The sequence below is a fragment of the Ostrinia nubilalis genome, chromosome 18, assembly GCF_963855985.1.
Source record: "Ostrinia nubilalis chromosome 18, ilOstNubi1.1, whole genome shotgun sequence".
NCBI lineage: Eukaryota > Metazoa > Arthropoda > Insecta > Lepidoptera > Crambidae > Ostrinia > Ostrinia nubilalis.
Genome location: NC_087105.1, coordinates 867505 through 885811, shown reverse-complemented (window position 1 = coordinate 885811; position 18307 = coordinate 867505). Strand labels below are relative to the sequence as shown.

Below are 18307 nucleotides of genomic sequence, written 5' to 3'. Positions count from 1 at the left end.
ACTACAAACAGGGATATAGAAACACATTGAATACAAGAGATAACTGTAGTGTAAAAAATATTAAAATTTATTACATATTTCATCTTGTACTCAACCAAGGTGTAATTTGTGCACTTAGGTCGATAGGTAAATTGCATATAACAATTTCCAAATTTCACATCTCATTCATATTCAAAATACATTCATTTTAATACTATCAAAGTAATCTTTAGTTAGTAACTTAACAGAAAATAAATAAATATTCGCATTACAAGCTACAATCGAACCCACCAACCCCAAGCAAAGTCTATTGTCACTTCCTTAACAAATCATAGACAAATGAAAAGCATTCATCTATGACAAACATCACCAGTCATTGGAGCCAAGGTCTGCAAACATTTTGTCCTTGATCTTTGGTTTGGGGTCCTCTTTTATTGTGCTTTCCACTGCTCCTACTTGTCCTAGTAGGAACTCAAATTCTGGAACAAACAGTAAAAACTCATGGTCACATTATGTATAGGAGTTCAAACCTTAACTGTAACTGGGCCTAGAAGTTCAAATTTTTAAAATATCTACTACACAAAGCTACTACACTATAAAACAGTTTTTTTTACTAATTGTGATTGGTTTGGTTTTTCTTCATTATAAAAAATATTTAATAGTTCGTTCACAGGTCAAAAGTTATTTGAACAAGGCCTACAAATCATTTGATATTTTTATCAATAAAAATAACAAAATCTTACCATCACATGTGAGAGCAGTTCCTCTCAGCTCCACACCAATAAACTGCTTTTTCATATCTCCTTCGAAGTACACAAACACACTGGGCAGGTTCCTCTCGGGGTAGTTGGGGATGCAGGTCTGAGCCACCGCCTTCAAGAACTTGGTGTACGGAAACTTGGCTGCCAGTTGCCTCATGTGTTGGTTGAGGAGTGCACACTGCTGGATACTGCAAGTAAAAGTTTGTAAGTTCAAAATGCACTTTTTGTAACTCATAATAAATTATTGTTTTTTGTATTACAGTGCAAAGTTTAAGTTAAATTAGAACTTCTTACCCTTGTTTATACAAATGTATGACCACCCAAATGCCCTCTCCAGCTTTATTGACCTCCTGCACGTAGTCCTGCCCCGAGACCTCCCTCACGTCTCCGAAGCGAGGCTTCTCTGCCAACTTTTTGAGCTCTGCTATCCGTTTCCTTCTATACTCTTCTAGAACAGCTTCATCTTCAGAGTCCTCAAGCTCATCGAGACCGTCTAAGTCCAGTTCTGACAGTTGTTTATCCTCTAAAATTAACATGATTTATAAATATAAATGTTATGAGTCATCAATGCAAATTATATTAGTTGAATCACAAATATGACACAAAAACTACGATTTTAGCAAAATCAAGCCAAAATTATTGCATGGTGTAGTAAAATTCATGTCATTATTTAACACTATTATCAGTATTTCAGTAATAAAATAGAAAAATAATCTCAGGTGTTTCCATAACCTCAAACTTGCTCCATACTCACTTTCAACCTGCTTTTGTAGAATTGTCTGCTCGATCATATTCACGATCTCTTCTTCAGAAACCTCCTTCTCCTTGGGCGGCAGGATCCCTTTGGCCCGGAGGACATCATTCCATTCAGTATCCTCATTGGGATTCTAAAAATAAAATCCGTAAATTAACAAAAGTTGACCATCAGACAATTTTTTAGTTTACAGGGCTAATGAAACCTTTAAAATTACCTGCATTTTCTTAGTTTTATTCACAAACAATTAAAATAAATGCAATATTTTGGAAAGGAAATTTGACACCTGAGTCACAGATGTAGTGGTGTGTGGTGTACAGCTAATCCCAACTAAAAATATCGATGAAATTTAATTTTAAAAAAAGGTGTGTGTATTAAAAATATTTAGAAAAGGGCAAGGTTTTTTTTTTCTTTTTATTATTTAAGTTATAGTGGCCCGCCCGGGCGCCCCCCGGCTTCGCATGGGTAGATGATAGGTATTTAGTAAAAAAATATTATTTTTGTTCTTTAGAAAAAAATATTGATAATTATTTCTTGTGAAAGAATTTTTCAAATCAATCCTGTAGTTTTGGAGCCTGAATAGGCAATACAATACCAAAATACAAAATATCTTTTTTCTTTACAATAATAATATGACAACGTTATAAAAATTAGTAATCATTCTAATCATCAACGCCAAAGCCATTTAATTTTAAGCCTCGTACTCCAGTCCCCAAGAGACAGGTGTAACCTAGTTCAGGGACCACTAAATACTAAGTTGTAACCTTGGCTAAATAAAGGATTTATTTATTTATAATTGGGATACGTTTTTTTAACCACAACAAGGAATCTCTTGCCCTTCACCTGCATCTTACCTCATGGAAACTGATGATTAGGTGGAAGGTAGAAAAGCGAGCTTCACTCGGCTCGGAATCCTCAACTACAGAGGAACTGGCTATCTTATCTGCAACTGCCGAAACAAAACAATGTGCGGAGAATGGGCGTTTATTTGTTTAGTATACAGTGTGAGCCACGTTAAAGTGTACATTTGAAAATAGATGAAACTAGACCTATTTTTATCGACAAAAAAGAGGTCAAAATTTTTTGAGTTTTTTTTTAATTTTTTTATAGAATTTTTTTTCTTCCATTTACTTATTGTAAAGAAAACGTAATAACTTTTAAACTAAGAGGTATATCCTGATAAAATAAAAACAGTAATAATGCTAAATAACAGGCAATACTAAAAAAATACATAAAATACACAAAAAATGCCAACAAAGAATAAAAAATGATACTTTTTGAAAAAAATCTGCTTTTAAATTCGCGTTTTTTTGGTTATTTGATAAATTTTTCCAAAAAATGCCCTTATAACAGGTGGTTTTTATTACTTTGTATTATTCTTTATCGTATTATCTTTGTAAAACCAAAAATCGCATGTCTCTATCTCTATCACAACATTTGCTATGATCGTTTGAACAAAGGCCTGCCACAACATTATTCTCCGCTACAGGTAGAGACAATTTTAATTTTAACTAAAATGCTTATTTTACTTTGAAATCTTTTGTTTTTATTTGAAATCTAACTTGTTTTTATCAAAATTACAAATCTAGAGCCATTTTCAGTTTCGTTGTTAACGAAGCGTTGAATGGCGCGCCCGGAGAGGCTTAGTTCAAACGATCATTGCAAACGTTGTGATAGGTATAGAGACATGCGATTTTTTGTTTTACGAAGGTAATACGATATAGAATAATACAAAGTAATAAAAACCACCGGTTCAACGGGCATTTTTTGGAGAAATTTATCAAATAACCAAAAAAACACGAAAATAAAAGCAGATTTTTTTCAAAAATTATCATTTTTTATTATTTGTTGGCCTTTTTTGTGTATTTTGTGTATTTTTTTAGTATCGTCTGTTATTTAGCATTATTACTGTTTTTATTTTATCAGGATATACCGCTTAGTTTAAAAGTTATTACGTTTTCTTTACAATAAGAAATTGGAAGAAAAAAAATTCTATAAAAAATTTAAAAAAAATCGCAAAAATTTTTTGACCTCTTTTTTGTCGATAAAAATAGGTCTAGTTTCATCTATTTTCATATGTACACTTTAACGTGACTCACACTGTAGACGTAGTCTCAAGGACAAGGCAATTTGTTGTAATAACGTCGATATTAGCTATCGATAAAATAACTTTTATCGCAGCACTAGAGTATTGACAGATGCAGACAGTGTTACTAGTTTTCTTTTTGCCACAAACATTCTAAAAGGTGAACTTTTTCTACCATTTTTGGACTGTTAATTATTTTAACAGTTTTTTCAGTATTCAATAACCTAATGAAATGTACCTAAAGAGTATTGGATGGGGTTCATGAAGCTCAGGATGATAAAAATTATAAAAGTATTGAGGTATTAAAAATAATAGTAGGAAAATTAGAATTAAGTTTGCAACACCGTAATTTGACAAGTGACACGTATTTTTTTTCTATGAAGTTTGTCATCTTGCGTCGTGTTGGAAAAATTTTGTTCGCTATGTTCAGTCAAGTCTCGAAATAAATAAATTGAACATGGCTGATATCGAAGGACATAAACACCAAGAATCTAATTTCCATGAGGGAGAAGGTAAATAAAGTTGCAATATTATTGTGTAGGGCGCGCAATTCGTTAGTGCATCGCGGCAACGGCTGCGAGCTGACGGTCGTCCTAAACTCGCAAGTTACCCTCGTGTTACCTCAGTGACATTGAAACTGGGTTCTTTTTATATTTGCTGCCTGGATTACGGTGCTGGTCGGCCAGGATTGAAGTGTGTTTCCCGCCAGTGGCTTTAAAGTGAAACTAACGTCGTCAAACAATAGTGAAAATGACTGGGGGCGTGGACAGGAGCCTCGATTCAGGTATTCATGTTTTTGTTTTAATAATTATGTGAACAGTGTCTCGCGGAGGTTATGTGCGTCGTATTGCCATAATTACTGTTCACTTTAGCACTCAAGACGTGTTGTACTTTGCACTGCTTATGGTAAGAAGTATCTATTTAATATTTGCTAGTCACAGAGCTCTGCTGGCAATTTGTTCCCAATAGAAATTTTATAGCTTTGTTATCATTCAAACAATAACATTACTTGCAACTTAAAAAATTTTTTAGTACTGTCTTTTTAAAACATCACTTTCAGATCTACAAATATCACCTATTATTTACTTCATTGTAAAACTTTTAACTATCTAACAATGAAATCTCAATTTCTTCGAAAGAATTTTAGAATGCACAGTCATTCTTATTTAGTATTCACATGATGTAATAAGAATATTTTATGTCAAAGTTTCTTTTAACTTGTGTTTTGTTGTTCTTTAAATTTTACAATAAATTAATTTACATTTTTTCTTGTAAGTAAAATATTACATAGTCTGAAATAATATTACATAGTGCATAGCAATTTAGTCAAAATTTACTATTAAATGTGGTTCTAAGACAGGCTGTAACTGTACCCTGGCTTGTGACATGAATGTGCAGCCTGTGATGCTAATTACCTCTAATTGGTATCTGCTTGTTTGAAGACATTAATTAAACTTAGTACTAGAGGAGTAACACACATTAGAAACTAGTTTCATTTACAATGCTGAAGATTTTAGTTTATTTTTATTTATAAACACAATTGAGTATAATAATTGTATGATTCCTTTCAGTATCTTTCACATATGCATAGTTTCATAATGCATTTGATTTTATAAATATTTTTTCTATTTGCACTGTTTATAATAATTGTTGCACATATTTACTCTGATTGTCTTAATCTGGCTTACTCCAGAAAAAAAATGACTTCTTCTTCTAGTTGTGTTGACAGCAAAAATATATGACTTAAATGTTTTTTTCCTCATTTTATTGCAATCTGTCTTTAGGAGGACATTCAGCAATATTTTTATTTTTATTTATCAGTGACAATTAAGGTGCATTTCCTGTGACATGTCTTCATATTCTTGACTTAAATGTTTAGAGGAATAACTTAGCCCCAAAAAAAGAATGTAAACTATGTATGTAAGTAGGCCCTGGACATACTACATAGTCAATCACTCACCGAAATACATTTTAATGATACCATTATAACACATAGAGTTCACTGTGGCATGTGTTTATGCACAGTTGCACAAGCCGAACCATTTGCGAGACTCATTGATTATATTATCCACAATAATTCATGTTTCGATACCACCTTATTAACATACATACCTATGTTAATAACAGCTGTAAAAATTGTTGATGACATCCAAAACTTCTTTGTTATTTAATTAGGAACAGGTCAATGATTTATGAATGATGACTTATTGTTTGTTGTCTTCAACTGAATGAAATGGTTTTAAGTCTGATAATGTAATACAATTCATTTCAAAACAACAAAATATTCTTTTCAAGATCTGTAGATTTCATATCAAGTTAGTAGCCTTTATCTTTAATTTATAGCCTTAGTAAATTATGTTATCTTGAACTTATTACTTCTATTAGCTTCTAAATCTTGCAACATAAATGATAACACAATAATCCTGATAACACTGGGTAATGGATCTATGCAACATCTATTTTCCCATACCAAATGTTTTTCTGTAGACTTGATCCAGCTGATAATGCTCAGAATATACATACTTAAGAGATTGACTGGACTGGATTAAAATCAGACTACCAAGGTTAACAAAGAAACAAAAGGTACAGACAGCAACTCAATCAAGATAACTAAACTAAACACAGAATCACCTATTTAATGGTGATAGGTGATATTTTGCTATAAATATGGTGGTTTTGGCTGACTGTACATTGCTTTCAATAGGCAATAGCTCTAATAAGAACCTTTATACTTGAAACATCTGGGATCATGGTCACACAAAAGAAAGGAATCAAATCATTCAGGCTAAGACTGCCCAAGGCAAACTACTAAGCCTGATTAATATCAATATAAGTGCTGGCCACTGTGTATGACTACAGAAAAGCCAAAATTATGATAAAAATGTATTATTCAAAAAAGTTATTAACATTTTATTGTTTTATGTGACTACCTGAGTTATTTCCAACAGTAGCTTTATTGATAAGTCTTGAGTACTTCTTATCTTCCTTGAACAATGCAAGACTCAGGTAGTTTTTTTTAATAGCCAAATTTTAACCATGGCCCATGATTACATAACAGCCTACTTATTTCACACACAGATTGAAATTTGATCTTTTAAATGTAACTTTTGCCAGTGATGCATTTCATGAAATGTGTGGTTTTTAAATTCAATTTCTTCATTGTAAGTTTGCAAATTATTGTTTTACAGATAAGATGGTGAAGAATATTTCTGAATTCTGACTGAATTTTATTTCATAATGTTATCTGTTAAACCATTGCATTGTCTATCAGCTGGTTTACATTATGTGAGCAAGATAGGTAATTGTAACTTAGTGGGATACTGTTTTCACTATTTACGTAAGCAGGTTGCATTATCTGTTGATTTATATGTTTTTAATTTTGAAAAAGTTCTGCTCATCCATTTGTATCGATTTTGGTTATCTACATCTCTCATCTCAGTACTCACAGTTAAAGTTTGGCATGACCTACGCCATTTCACCCACGCTGAGCATAATTTTCACCTTTATGTATACTTAACATTTACGTAGGGCATATTCCGAAAATATCTTTGACCCTGCAAGTTGGTTGACCTTTTAGCATCTCCAGCCATATGTTTAAAAAGGTTTTATAATTTATTTTCCTCATTATCTGCCTGTATGGTTTTAATTAATCCTCGCATGACCTTAACGTGCTGTTGACAGCATCAGAAGATGCTTATTATTGGAAAATCACACTTGTTAAAACTGCATAAAGGGTCAGTGTTTTCCTTTATTTTCCGTCGTCCTATATCTTTGTTACCCTAATGAAAACGGGAATTAACACAATCATACTTATTCATTACCTTTTTACGTTTTAAGTTTTCTTTGTATTGTATTTACAAACCTTGCGGTCTGCGACAAGTCTTCAAACTCATTACGCCATTAGAGACCATTTAGCATCGACTAAGTAGTTCGTGTGTGTGTGTACACTAGCTATTGAAATCATAGGCCTATTTGCTTTCATTTCCCGGACGCACGCAGTAGAAACTTACCAATACCCATGTAGGCACCATTTTTAGATGTTTGTGTCATTTGAAAATACGTATTAGTATTCGATGACTCGCAAAAAGAGAGTCCTACTTGCTTTTTGATCCGTTGATCACAAAAGTTGATTGATAACGATTGCCGAAAAGTCAAACGTCTTATCATAGCGATATACGCTGATTTATTAACTTTTGTCACGGAAGAATTAGTCCGGTATTTCCTAAATACGCGGAAGTAGTATGCCATTTGATTAATATTAGTTATATGTAGTTTTTATTTTTTTAATATAGTATAAGTTGTATAGTATTTTCTGTAAGATAAAGTAGAATTAACCCTTTTATCGTTTTATTATTACACAGACAGATGCCTTTTGACTTAAAATACGTATCAAAAAGTTCAAAAACTAGAATTCTTCAGAATTTATTAGTAAGTATAACCGTTTTAAGCAGCTTTGAACTTATAATCCGATAACCGGCAAGAAAATGGCGCTATCCAAATCTTTGACCCATTTTAGGAAACCATACAACGTTCACACCATACACGTTCAAAGTGCAGTGGATAAAATCGCTAAGTCTTTTAGTTGTAAAATGAACGTGTTCCTTGTTAATTCATTTAATACCCATCATGGCGATGGCGATCAGACTAAAATGCATTGATCGCCGTCGCCATCGCAAACAGGCTGATCGTGTTGGTTTGGCAGTACGTTTCTCTCGTACTTACACAAATTAGCCAAACCGAACCTTTCATATAAAATCTTTTATTATCTCACTCAAACATTCTCGTGCTTTTGATTCGATGCCAGAACGCAAATGCGTTGAACGCGTGAAACCAATCCTTGAGTTATGTTCAGATTGATTCGAGTATTTTGGTATAGATGATTAATGTGTTTCTGTATTATTATTCCACCGGGAGAGCCGAATCGTTGCCAAAGGATGGAATACGTAATCGGAAAAACTTTGGCGTGAGAAATAAAGACTTACGAAGGATTACATTGGAATGACTTATTTTCATGAATAATTTGATATTAATTACATCGGAATTGAAGGGAAAGCAATAATGATAAGGCTATCCCACAATATGCCTTAGATCTTGGGCAGACAATAAATAGGAAACTAGAAATGTATCTTATACATCATCTATCCTTGGCATCAGATATCTGCCAGTTCAAATACTAGAACGTTTAATGAGAAGCATACCAATAATGAGAACCTAACTAATACTGAATACCTAGATCAAAATCTTCATCCGGATTTCAACAGCCCACAAAAAGCTCTACCAGTCGACCTTGCCTTAGCCAGGTAGTATGGCCCATTCCTTACCGAGTGTCGGCGCTCGGAATGCTCGGGCTGCCGGCCTTGTAGGCCCGATGGAAGTTAAATATGCATTAGGAGCAATGGATGGAAACGTGCTAGATAAATTACTAGAATTGCAGAATCTACCAAGCCTAGAAAGAATGTCGTAAGTCGACAGTCATAACAATTTCATACAGCACGTTCAAAGGCAAAGGTTTTTGTTTCATACTTGCTAAGATTTAGAACCTAGAAGATTCATTGGGTCAAAAAGAAAACTTTCTTGAAAGTTGATTCTTCTACTCGTATATCCAGCCAGAGTAGCAACATCAACGATTCAGAAAGCCTTTCCCTGTTTTAAATCAACGATTAGCGTGCATTATCATTCGCAAAGTGACGCGTGCATGCCTAAACATCCGCTGCTCTGTGTAATGTGTAATGTATGCCATATACTTCGGGTTTTATATCCCATCGCACGTGAGCTTAGTGCGAATGTTCGACAAGAATATTAGCGAGAGAGATGTGTGTCACTCGCGTGACGTGCCTGTATTACGTGCCAGCGACGCAGCTGACGGCGATCTATGAGTGTATGACATGGACTGACCCAATAAATCTGGCTGGATACAAAGCGATAACAACGGACCTAGCGTGATGATAGCCTAGGCGCGGTGGCAAATGCTATAAAACGTTAAAAAGTAGAAACGTTGAGTCTCCCATGCAAAAGAGTCGGTGGGCGTAGTGGCTGCTCGTGTTGCGGGTAAAAGTTTTTCAATTTACGTCACGAGTTGTTTGGCCTTCTTCAAATAGGCACATCGGGTGATGCTCACCGCAAAGGTGATCTCATTACCTGGCAAACATGAACAATGTTCGCTAAATCTTATCAATCAACATCTTTAGGCAAATCTTGATGCAATTTAATTGATACTAATTAATGCCTTGCTTCTTAAACTGTTAGCATTGGTGTTAAGTGTCGCTAAGTTAAGTTATCACCACGTCAAATGAGTCCCAAAAATTTTTTGTAAAATATTTTTTAAAATTATTAGCAATTTGTATTGCCCAAATTACTGATAGTCCCGTTAGCCCCTCGTGTTAAGCTAAATGAGCTTGTGTTACGAGTGGTCTCACCACAATAGTCGAGCGGCGGTGGGATCTTTGCATCCCCAAAGTGACAAAAATTACTTTTCCAGCAAATAAACAGTTTCAGGAAGTTAAGATAAAAGCGTCATAGCAGAAGCATTAAAATATACTACAAGTAATCATGAGCTTTCTAATCCGATTCTTACCTGGTTCCAACAATAGCCCCTAGGCAGACTTGCTGCACCGGTATGCAAATAAATCGGAAATAAATATTTTCTATGAACGCCCACAAATTGGCAAGCGGCCAGTTCTAGGTTATTGACATTACCTAATTGTTGGTGCTCCGCCAGGTGCTGTCACGCTGACTGCGTGTCTCATGCAACGCGATATCGGACTTGTCAATATTGTCACATGAATCATATTCGTATAATTCGAAAATCAATCTAATCGGCCTTTTACCTATCTGCTGAATTCAAGCGCCACAGCTTCTGCTTCCATTCCCAATGTGCCCAAACCTAGATGTTTTCTCAAGGTGTTTGCCAATTTTATCATTCGCGGCATTATTGCCAATGATATTAGGAACATAATTGATCATGGAAGATTATGATTCCAGACGGTACTGTCTTGAACTTCCGTTACATCTCCTTGGCAAGTTCTACGGTATTGCTAATATGAAACCTTGTTAACGCCCAAGCCAAACCATGAGGTGTGATTGGCCTTGATTCCTTATTTCCGCATAACATGGATTCCAACCTAGATCTTTGGCCTTTGTCTTTTTAGTTTGATCAATAGATAAGAATGGATTTAAATCTGTAATTCATCTAGTTATTGGAATTGAAACTAGGTCTTATTTCGTAATCATAATGGGCCTTAATTTTCAGTATTTCTTTTTAGGTTTTTCCAATGCATATGACAAATTCCATTAAAAAAAGTAAAAGATTTGTGGTTTTCGATAGAATTGGATAAAGTGCAATCGGTCCAAATTGATCAATCAGTTTACTATTGCAGCACACAATACATCAATTAGGGCATAGGCCTCAAATGGGAGGTCAAACGTATGTACAATGACTACGACTACGGATGCCAAAAGAATCCGTCCAATTATTGTCTGACATTCAGAAATGTTTTCATCAATATTATTGTAGCCAATTCTTATCAGCATATTAATTGTGTTTTTGTTTATTAAGACGATTTGCAATTATCTATTACTTAGTGTTTACTTTCTTATCACTCTTTGTGGTTCTGCACCTGTATTTGTAAATGTAGCTGAACTCTACCTATTGCTATACTATCAGGATATCGGATGACTGGATATCAGATCTACTTAGAGTATTCTTGAAGTTCATATCGGAAAGAATTATTGCGATCACTGGCAGCACCATCCGCATTCGTGACACCTTAGCATAATTTTCAATAAAGCTGATATTCGAGCTTTCTTGTGCTGTTGTACCCTATCTTGTGGGTGGTAGCCATCAGATATCATGTCTCCATAATTTTGTTAATACTAGAATTTATCTTTTAAATGTAATAACAGTAACTTCTCTTTTTTTGCAAACGAAAGATTTCTGTGTAAAATCATCGGCATGTCCGAGACTGGTGACGTGATGTGAACAGAATGTCCATCAGAAATAAATCAGTCGGTTTTGTATGTCTGTCTTTAAAATGAGATAAAACTTGTGTTCCACAGGCCACGAAGTAGTCGGTAGACTGAGCCTGAAGCTGAGGCACGGCAACTTAGAGGTCGAGGAGCCGTGTAAGTGCCGTGTTGTGTGAGTCTATTAGCTCTTGCACTCTCTATAGTCTGGTCCGGGAGCACGTAGAATTTTGTCCAATGACCCCAAGCTACCCATCCTTTTCGCTCGCGCGTAATTATATTGCTGTCACGACTGTGCGAGGGGCGCCCGCAGTGAGTGGGCGAGCGCGACAGCAACATAATTATGCGCGAGCGATAAGGATGGGTAGCTTGGGGTCATTGGACAAAATTCTACGTGGTCCCGGACCAGACTATAGTCTAGCCACGTTCTGTACTGCTGATTAACATGTCTATGTGAATGATTCTCGTAATGCTTGCTCTCCACTGAAGCGAAAAGGAAGTAGCTTCTTTTCTCTTGTACAAACGTTGTCGTGTTACTTGTGTATGCATACGTCTGTTTCCATTCCAACAGTTGCAGTGGACTGCGATCCTACTTTTTGGAACGTGGTTTCTAGTTACATCGCTTGATTCTTCGAAAGTATTGCTGTCTTTTTCTTAATCTGCGGATTGAAAAAAGTCGACATGCCTTTTGAATAGTTAAGAACGCATTCAGAATGTTCACTGTTGCTGAAACTTTGAATAGTACCTTGAAAATAGCAAATACATTGTACAAATTCCGTGTTGTTTTAGTAGACTTGAAGATACTATCTCCTTCTGTAAATATACGTCACTGAGTGGTTAGATTAGGTTTACCCCATTGTTTATTGTGTTGAAAATCTCTGTTTCGAAGATTTCCAAGTTTTATCCATATTTGTTTCATATAATCATCATTGGAAAAGTACATTTGCAGTCTGAATTTCTTTTGCTGTTTACACATTGTTATCAATATTTAGATTAGCACATTAAACTTTTATGTCATTGTAAGTATTCTCTATAAAATCATCTAAAAAGTACGCAGTAAAGTTGCAATAACGTTTTATGATGTGCAACAATGGCATCGTCCTTCCTCTTCGTCGTCAGTGTTTCTAATTTTCAATATTCATGAAGGCCATTGATAATATTCATTCATAACGCCACTTCTATCATTACATCGTCATTGTTGTGTGTTGTTTTTGTATTGTCTTTGTATGTTGTAGCTGTAGGTATTTTTATTCTTTTTGGTTTTGCATCAACTCCTTCATCGATAAAGATGGCATTGTGTCCAACGCCAATAAGCGTGAAAGGTATGTTTTACAATAGTGACTGAGTTTCTTGCGCTGCTTCGTCTCAGCACTGTCCCATTTGTTGTCCCGAAGCAGTGGTAGGGTTAATATTGGTACGTGTAAAAGTGCGTTTAAAAGCCTACTTACAAAAATAAAAATAGTTTTTATGAGTTTTCAACTGAGGGTTGTTATGAACTCCTGAAGATTGCATGCCGCGCTGAAATCAAGTGGCGTGAATTATTTCGTTAAATAATATTTCTGCAACAACAGTTAAAAGCGTTCATTCTTTCCTCACTCTGGCTGCGCTTGACCTTGTTATATGCAACTGCACATCCAGCTATACATTGTGGTATCTTGTTCAGTTGTAATACCTAGATGCAATTTTTGTAATAGTAGTGTATAGTCAGATGTATTGTGGACTGAACTGTCAGTGTCAAATTAGTTCGTGACACCCAAAGTAGCCAAAAAGTTCGCAACACATATTCGTTACAGGGAATAACGTTGTTTTGTTAAATTTGTTAACTTTTTAACCTCTGGGTGCTGTTAGGTGGGTTTAAACTCTGACTGTACATATTAGACAAACATAAAACAGACATCCTTTTTAAGTATCATAAAATTGAGATAAATTGTTTCAAGAGGTCGCTGATTTAAACGGTACAAGACATATTTCTTGTCTTTATAAAAAACCGAGGTGTTCCATGAACGATCATGCATGACCTTCCTAAAATAAGCAGCTAGATACTTCCGCAGACCTCTGAAACTGATTGTTGCTGCAATTGTTCCGGCGCAGGCGCAGCAGGATATGGCTACAACTTCCGCGCGTGGACGCATGCGATCGCCTGGAAAGATGGGTTTTGTTGTGTTTTTCATGAAGATAAAAACGAGAATAAATTCAAGTATTTTATTTAGTACTTAGGCCCTTTCCAGGGCACTTGTGCAATCGTGGAACTCGTAGACTAAATTTTTTTACGTCATTTTGTTACGTCAGAATGTCGCGCATTTACTGTGTTCGTCCACTATCCACTATAGTGACTATAGATTTTAGCTTTCCATTTGTACGGTTTTGCTTGCAAGTGCAACTCTGAAATCAAGTGTACTACTATTAGACACTTACACTTATTGTCTTAGGAAGATGACTTCGTAATTCTGGAGGCAATCATCTCAAATAATCATCTCGCTTGTTATTTTCTTATGCACAGCTCACTTATAAGAGTTAACCAAGTATTTCCTACTTCATAACGCGCGGTGTTCTCTGCGGTTGAGAAATAGTAAACAGTTATTATGTATTTGTAACGTAAACACATAATTATAGTCCTTGAAAACTGGCCGCGTAACTAGGCGGTCTTCAAATGCACGAACTGGACCAACTGGTTCTGGATTGTTGTATAACGTATATCCTTTTTGTTAACAATAAAACACGCGTATGATACGTCAATGATTGTACCTTGAATTGACGCAAAAACAGAGTTTAGTTAGAGATCAAACGTACAGTCAGTACAGCATATTACTATACTTTTTTCTTGCACCTTACGTTACATAAGACGGTCTGTGTAAAGCTTGATGTCGTAGTTACTTTCCGTTAATCAATGTATAATATTTGCATGAAGTTCTGAAAGTTGGATATAACTTTTGGAAAGATAAAAAAGTTATTGTGAATACTCATAACTTTAAAGTCCACCTCTTGAACTTTGTTTCGTGACTGAAAATAAACAAATGCGATTACTGACTGACTGAATTCATCTTATCGATCGATCAACAAATAGGTACGATTACATATTTGCGATGTGCTTGTTTGTTAGCATTCCATATTTCATTCCAAATTCCATCGATGCTTATGTTTTGTTTTTATCCACAACGAGGAAGCTCTTGGCCTGTATCTCAATCACCTGATGGAATGTGACGATCAGACCTCTTAACTCCCACGAGTTGCTCGGTTTCAGTTTCGTCAAAAGTTATTTTAGTAACTTTAAGTATTTTTTAGTATAGCCTGACCAGGAACATAAAAACCCTCGCCATGTTGCGGAAAACTAATGGTACTAATTTCTTTTAATGGCAACAGTAACTGAAAACTTCATTGACATGTCACCTTGCATGTCAGTCTATTGTTGTCAAAGTGTAAACAAACTTTATTTTAAATGTGTGCAATTGATTTTGTGAATTAAATTGCTAAAATATTTTTATAGTCGTGAAAGAAAAGTGGTTCACGGTGTGTTAATGTATTTATCGAAGAGAAATACTAAGGGTTCGGACAATATTTTCATTGAATAATGTTTCCGACAAAGGTTGTCAAATTGACTGACATGTTTATCGTATAGTACAGTCCACTATGAAAATTAGCTGTAGTCTGTTTCAACTACCCATTTTAAAGTTTTTTGTTACTTTCTAAGTTTTTACCCGACTACGGCAAAGCAAAAGGAGGGTTATGATTTTGACAGGCTATGTATGTATGTATGTATGTATGTTCATGTGTTCCCTCGTAACTTCTAAACTACTTATCAGAATTCGAAAAACGACATATCATTAGAAGCGTCTTAATTGTCCGCTGGTTATAGGCTATATAGGGTTTCACAAAATCTAATGTGGCGCCCTCTAGCGGACAAAACATACAGAGTAAAAAAATAAAGTTAAGATAAATATGCCGTGTTTGGTATCATTTGAAAGCGCTTTACTTGTACATTTCGAATACATATATATTACTAGCATTTGCTTGTGACTTTACCTGTATTCATGGGCTGATTGCATATAATTCACATCTTTTCGTTCATAGTTTCTTTTACTTATTAGTTCATCAATTTAACTTTTGTTAATATTATGCGCCACAAATACACTTTAACACCAAAATAGTACAAATAATAAAAAGTAAAAAAACTAAAACCCAACTACGACAAAAAACGACGCTGAAAAAGTATAAAACAAGATTTTCAGAATACTGAACTGAACAAAGTTGCCAATGTAGTTGCATAGTAATTTTCATGTTTGGAAAGGCGTAGTCACACGTTACATATACCTACCTACCGTAGCACTTTGACAACGTGTGACTGCGGTTTTCCAAACATTAAAATTACTATGCAACTACATTGGAAACTTTGTTCAGTTCAGTATTCTGAAAATCTTGTTTTATACTTTTTCAGCGTCGTTTTTTGTCGTAGTTGGGTTTTATGAATTTTATGGAATTGGGAAAGAAGTACCGAGTTTGAAGCGTTCCTGAGCAGACATTGCAGTTGAATATTCAAGTTCTGAATTTGATTATTGACGAATAATAAAATAAATCCTACTAGCTCGATTGATGGTTTCATTTAATTTATTTAAACCAGGTTACCTTTAATAATATTTTTCGTTCATTTATGAAAATATCAAATTAGCCCGTAATCCTGAATCCTGATACATAAATTTAGCCTATTAATTTAACACATGTACGACTGTACTCAGTGTTGCACTATCAAATGCAATTGAAGCGCCTCTATGCCAGGGTTTTTATGTTCCTGGTCAGGCTATAATATGTTTTTCAATTACTAAACTAAAGATCACAGCCGGAATCGTTCAGGCTTAGCTCTGTTTATCTAACTATCGTATTTTCTCATGTAAACGACAGATAAAACACTATCTCAATAAAAAAATATATTACAAGGCCAATTTGGATTATTTCTTAAGTTTTCCAGCTGATACAAACTTACTCTTTAAACAAAAATGTTTCAAATTCCTCTACTTTATTGCATGTGGCTCAGTTCTCTTAAGATTCTAAACTCCCAGTTTAATCTTAATAGTTAAGAAGATATCTAAGATGCTTAAGAAATTTATATCTAGCGGGCAGACTGGCAATTAGTGGGTCATTTACCCAGGCGAACAGGTTATACCTGTCGGTCCTGACACTCGGATTGTGTCGTTATTTACGATTGTATTAAATTGACGATTTTGTAATTACTTTTACTTAGCTAGAGAAAGCTAATAGTATAAATGCGAATGTGCCTGTTTACTACGTTTGTTGTAAACCGCTGACCAATTTTGGTGATCTTTGGTAGAGATAGATTAGCGATTAGCAGGTTTTTTTTTTGTTTTAACTTATTAATGTGTCACTGACCAGTGTTGATTAATTTTGGCAGAATTTGGCATAGGGATCGGCTAAATTTTGTAGTAAAATAAAGTTGTTTTTCGGGAGATTTTGTACTTTATCGGGAGTCAAGAGGACATACAAAAAATAGAGAGAATCTTGACATGTCCCGATCACCTTGCAACTCTACTTCATTCTAAAACCAATATTTTAATTCCATAAACCTATTAAATAATAATCATCAATCCATTCAAATAATTATGCGGTACACTTGCGGCAGACTTTACACGCATTAAAAGTCATGCACGCCACGTGATGATGATTGAAAATCCGAGGAAAGAAAGCCAGATTGATTAGTTCCTCTATTTATACTGCACTAAATATGTAGTTACTAAAGTAATAACATACCACCAACATTTGCCATACCACGCCAACGTCACATGTGGACCGTTTAAACATGAATCAAAAAATAAACTGTACGTATAATGGATGCAAAAAATAATAATTTAATAGACGCAATTTTATTTCTGCGATTGAGTGGGAAGATGTAATAATAACAACAGGCTTTTGAGCAGCCTTAAGCGTCTGAAATTACACTATGAGCCAATGGCAATACCATTGGCTCTAGCAAATGACATCCTCTAAATAGAATCGATTTCGTGATTGCTTCATTACTTCCCTAAGTTATTTATCAAATCTATTTAAATCTGCCAACTAGCTTTCCGGCAAAGCCCAAACAGTTTAGTTAAATAAAGTTTACTAACTTACTCTTATGTTATTGTTGCATAACATGGCGATTGTCTTAACATAATGGGCAATTTCGCCTTCACCCAACATGTTCGCAAGAGTACATAACATCATAACAAGATTCGTTCTCCGGCCCCGATCACCCCGAAGGTCATGTACGAAATTCAGTTAGCATTATGTCCATAATGTAGATTGATGCAGTAGCATCGTTCCTTGATAAATGCGTGAAATCTAAAAGTGACCCTTTCCTTTTTCTATTATTTTCTGGTAAAAATGCTATAAACGCTTGACGTAATCAGCCAGCAAAATCTTAACGCAGACTTGCGACTGTAGTACAAGCCCACCTTACTGCTGGCTGAGTGCTAAACTGGACTAGCTGATCGCTATGTTGTAAATTTATAAACCTAACCACAATAAGCCTTATTCGATCACCATAAAATTAAGAAAATTTCATTCCATTTAACTATGGGCGAGAGCCGCAACGTGCATTGCTTATGGCTGTGTCCTTGTTAACCTACTGTACTCATCCATATTGTGGTGTACTTTCACTCAGGGCTGCCACGCGACTGGTTTTCACTGGGACTGACAGGTTTTCGAAAGATTGCGTTGGTATTTTTTAAATAAATAAACTTAAACGCGTGTGAGATCACTTGTTGTGAAGTTGCAAAT

The 18307-nt window shown here is 35.0% G+C and overlaps 2 protein-coding genes across 2 annotated transcripts in view; one reads left to right on the top strand and one right to left on the bottom strand.

The window, feature by feature from the left end:
• Positions 1 to 31: 31 nt before the first annotated feature.
• The window catches only part of LOC135080467 (viral IAP-associated factor homolog), a 189970-nt gene continuing 171694 nt past the window's right edge, over positions 32 to 18307 (bottom strand). Inside the window, exons 2-6 of the mRNA XM_063975105.1 lie at positions 1712 to 1786; positions 1495 to 1627; positions 1035 to 1263; positions 723 to 928; positions 32 to 458 (exon numbers count right to left, since the gene is read on the bottom strand). Coding sequence (XP_063831175.1) covers positions 346 to 458; positions 723 to 928; positions 1035 to 1263; positions 1495 to 1627; positions 1712 to 1717 — 687 coding nt within the window. The 5' untranslated portion in view covers positions 1718 to 1786 and the 3' untranslated portion in view covers positions 32 to 345. The remainder of the gene's footprint in view (positions 459 to 722; positions 929 to 1034; positions 1264 to 1494; positions 1628 to 1711; positions 1787 to 18307) is intronic.
• The window catches only part of LOC135080470 (atlastin-like), a 45969-nt gene continuing 31601 nt past the window's right edge, over positions 3940 to 18307 (top strand). The window contains exons 1-2 of the mRNA XM_063975108.1: positions 3940 to 4092; positions 11636 to 11701. Coding sequence (XP_063831178.1) covers positions 4038 to 4092; positions 11636 to 11701 — 121 coding nt within the window. The 5' untranslated portion in view covers positions 3940 to 4037. The remainder of the gene's footprint in view (positions 4093 to 11635; positions 11702 to 18307) is intronic.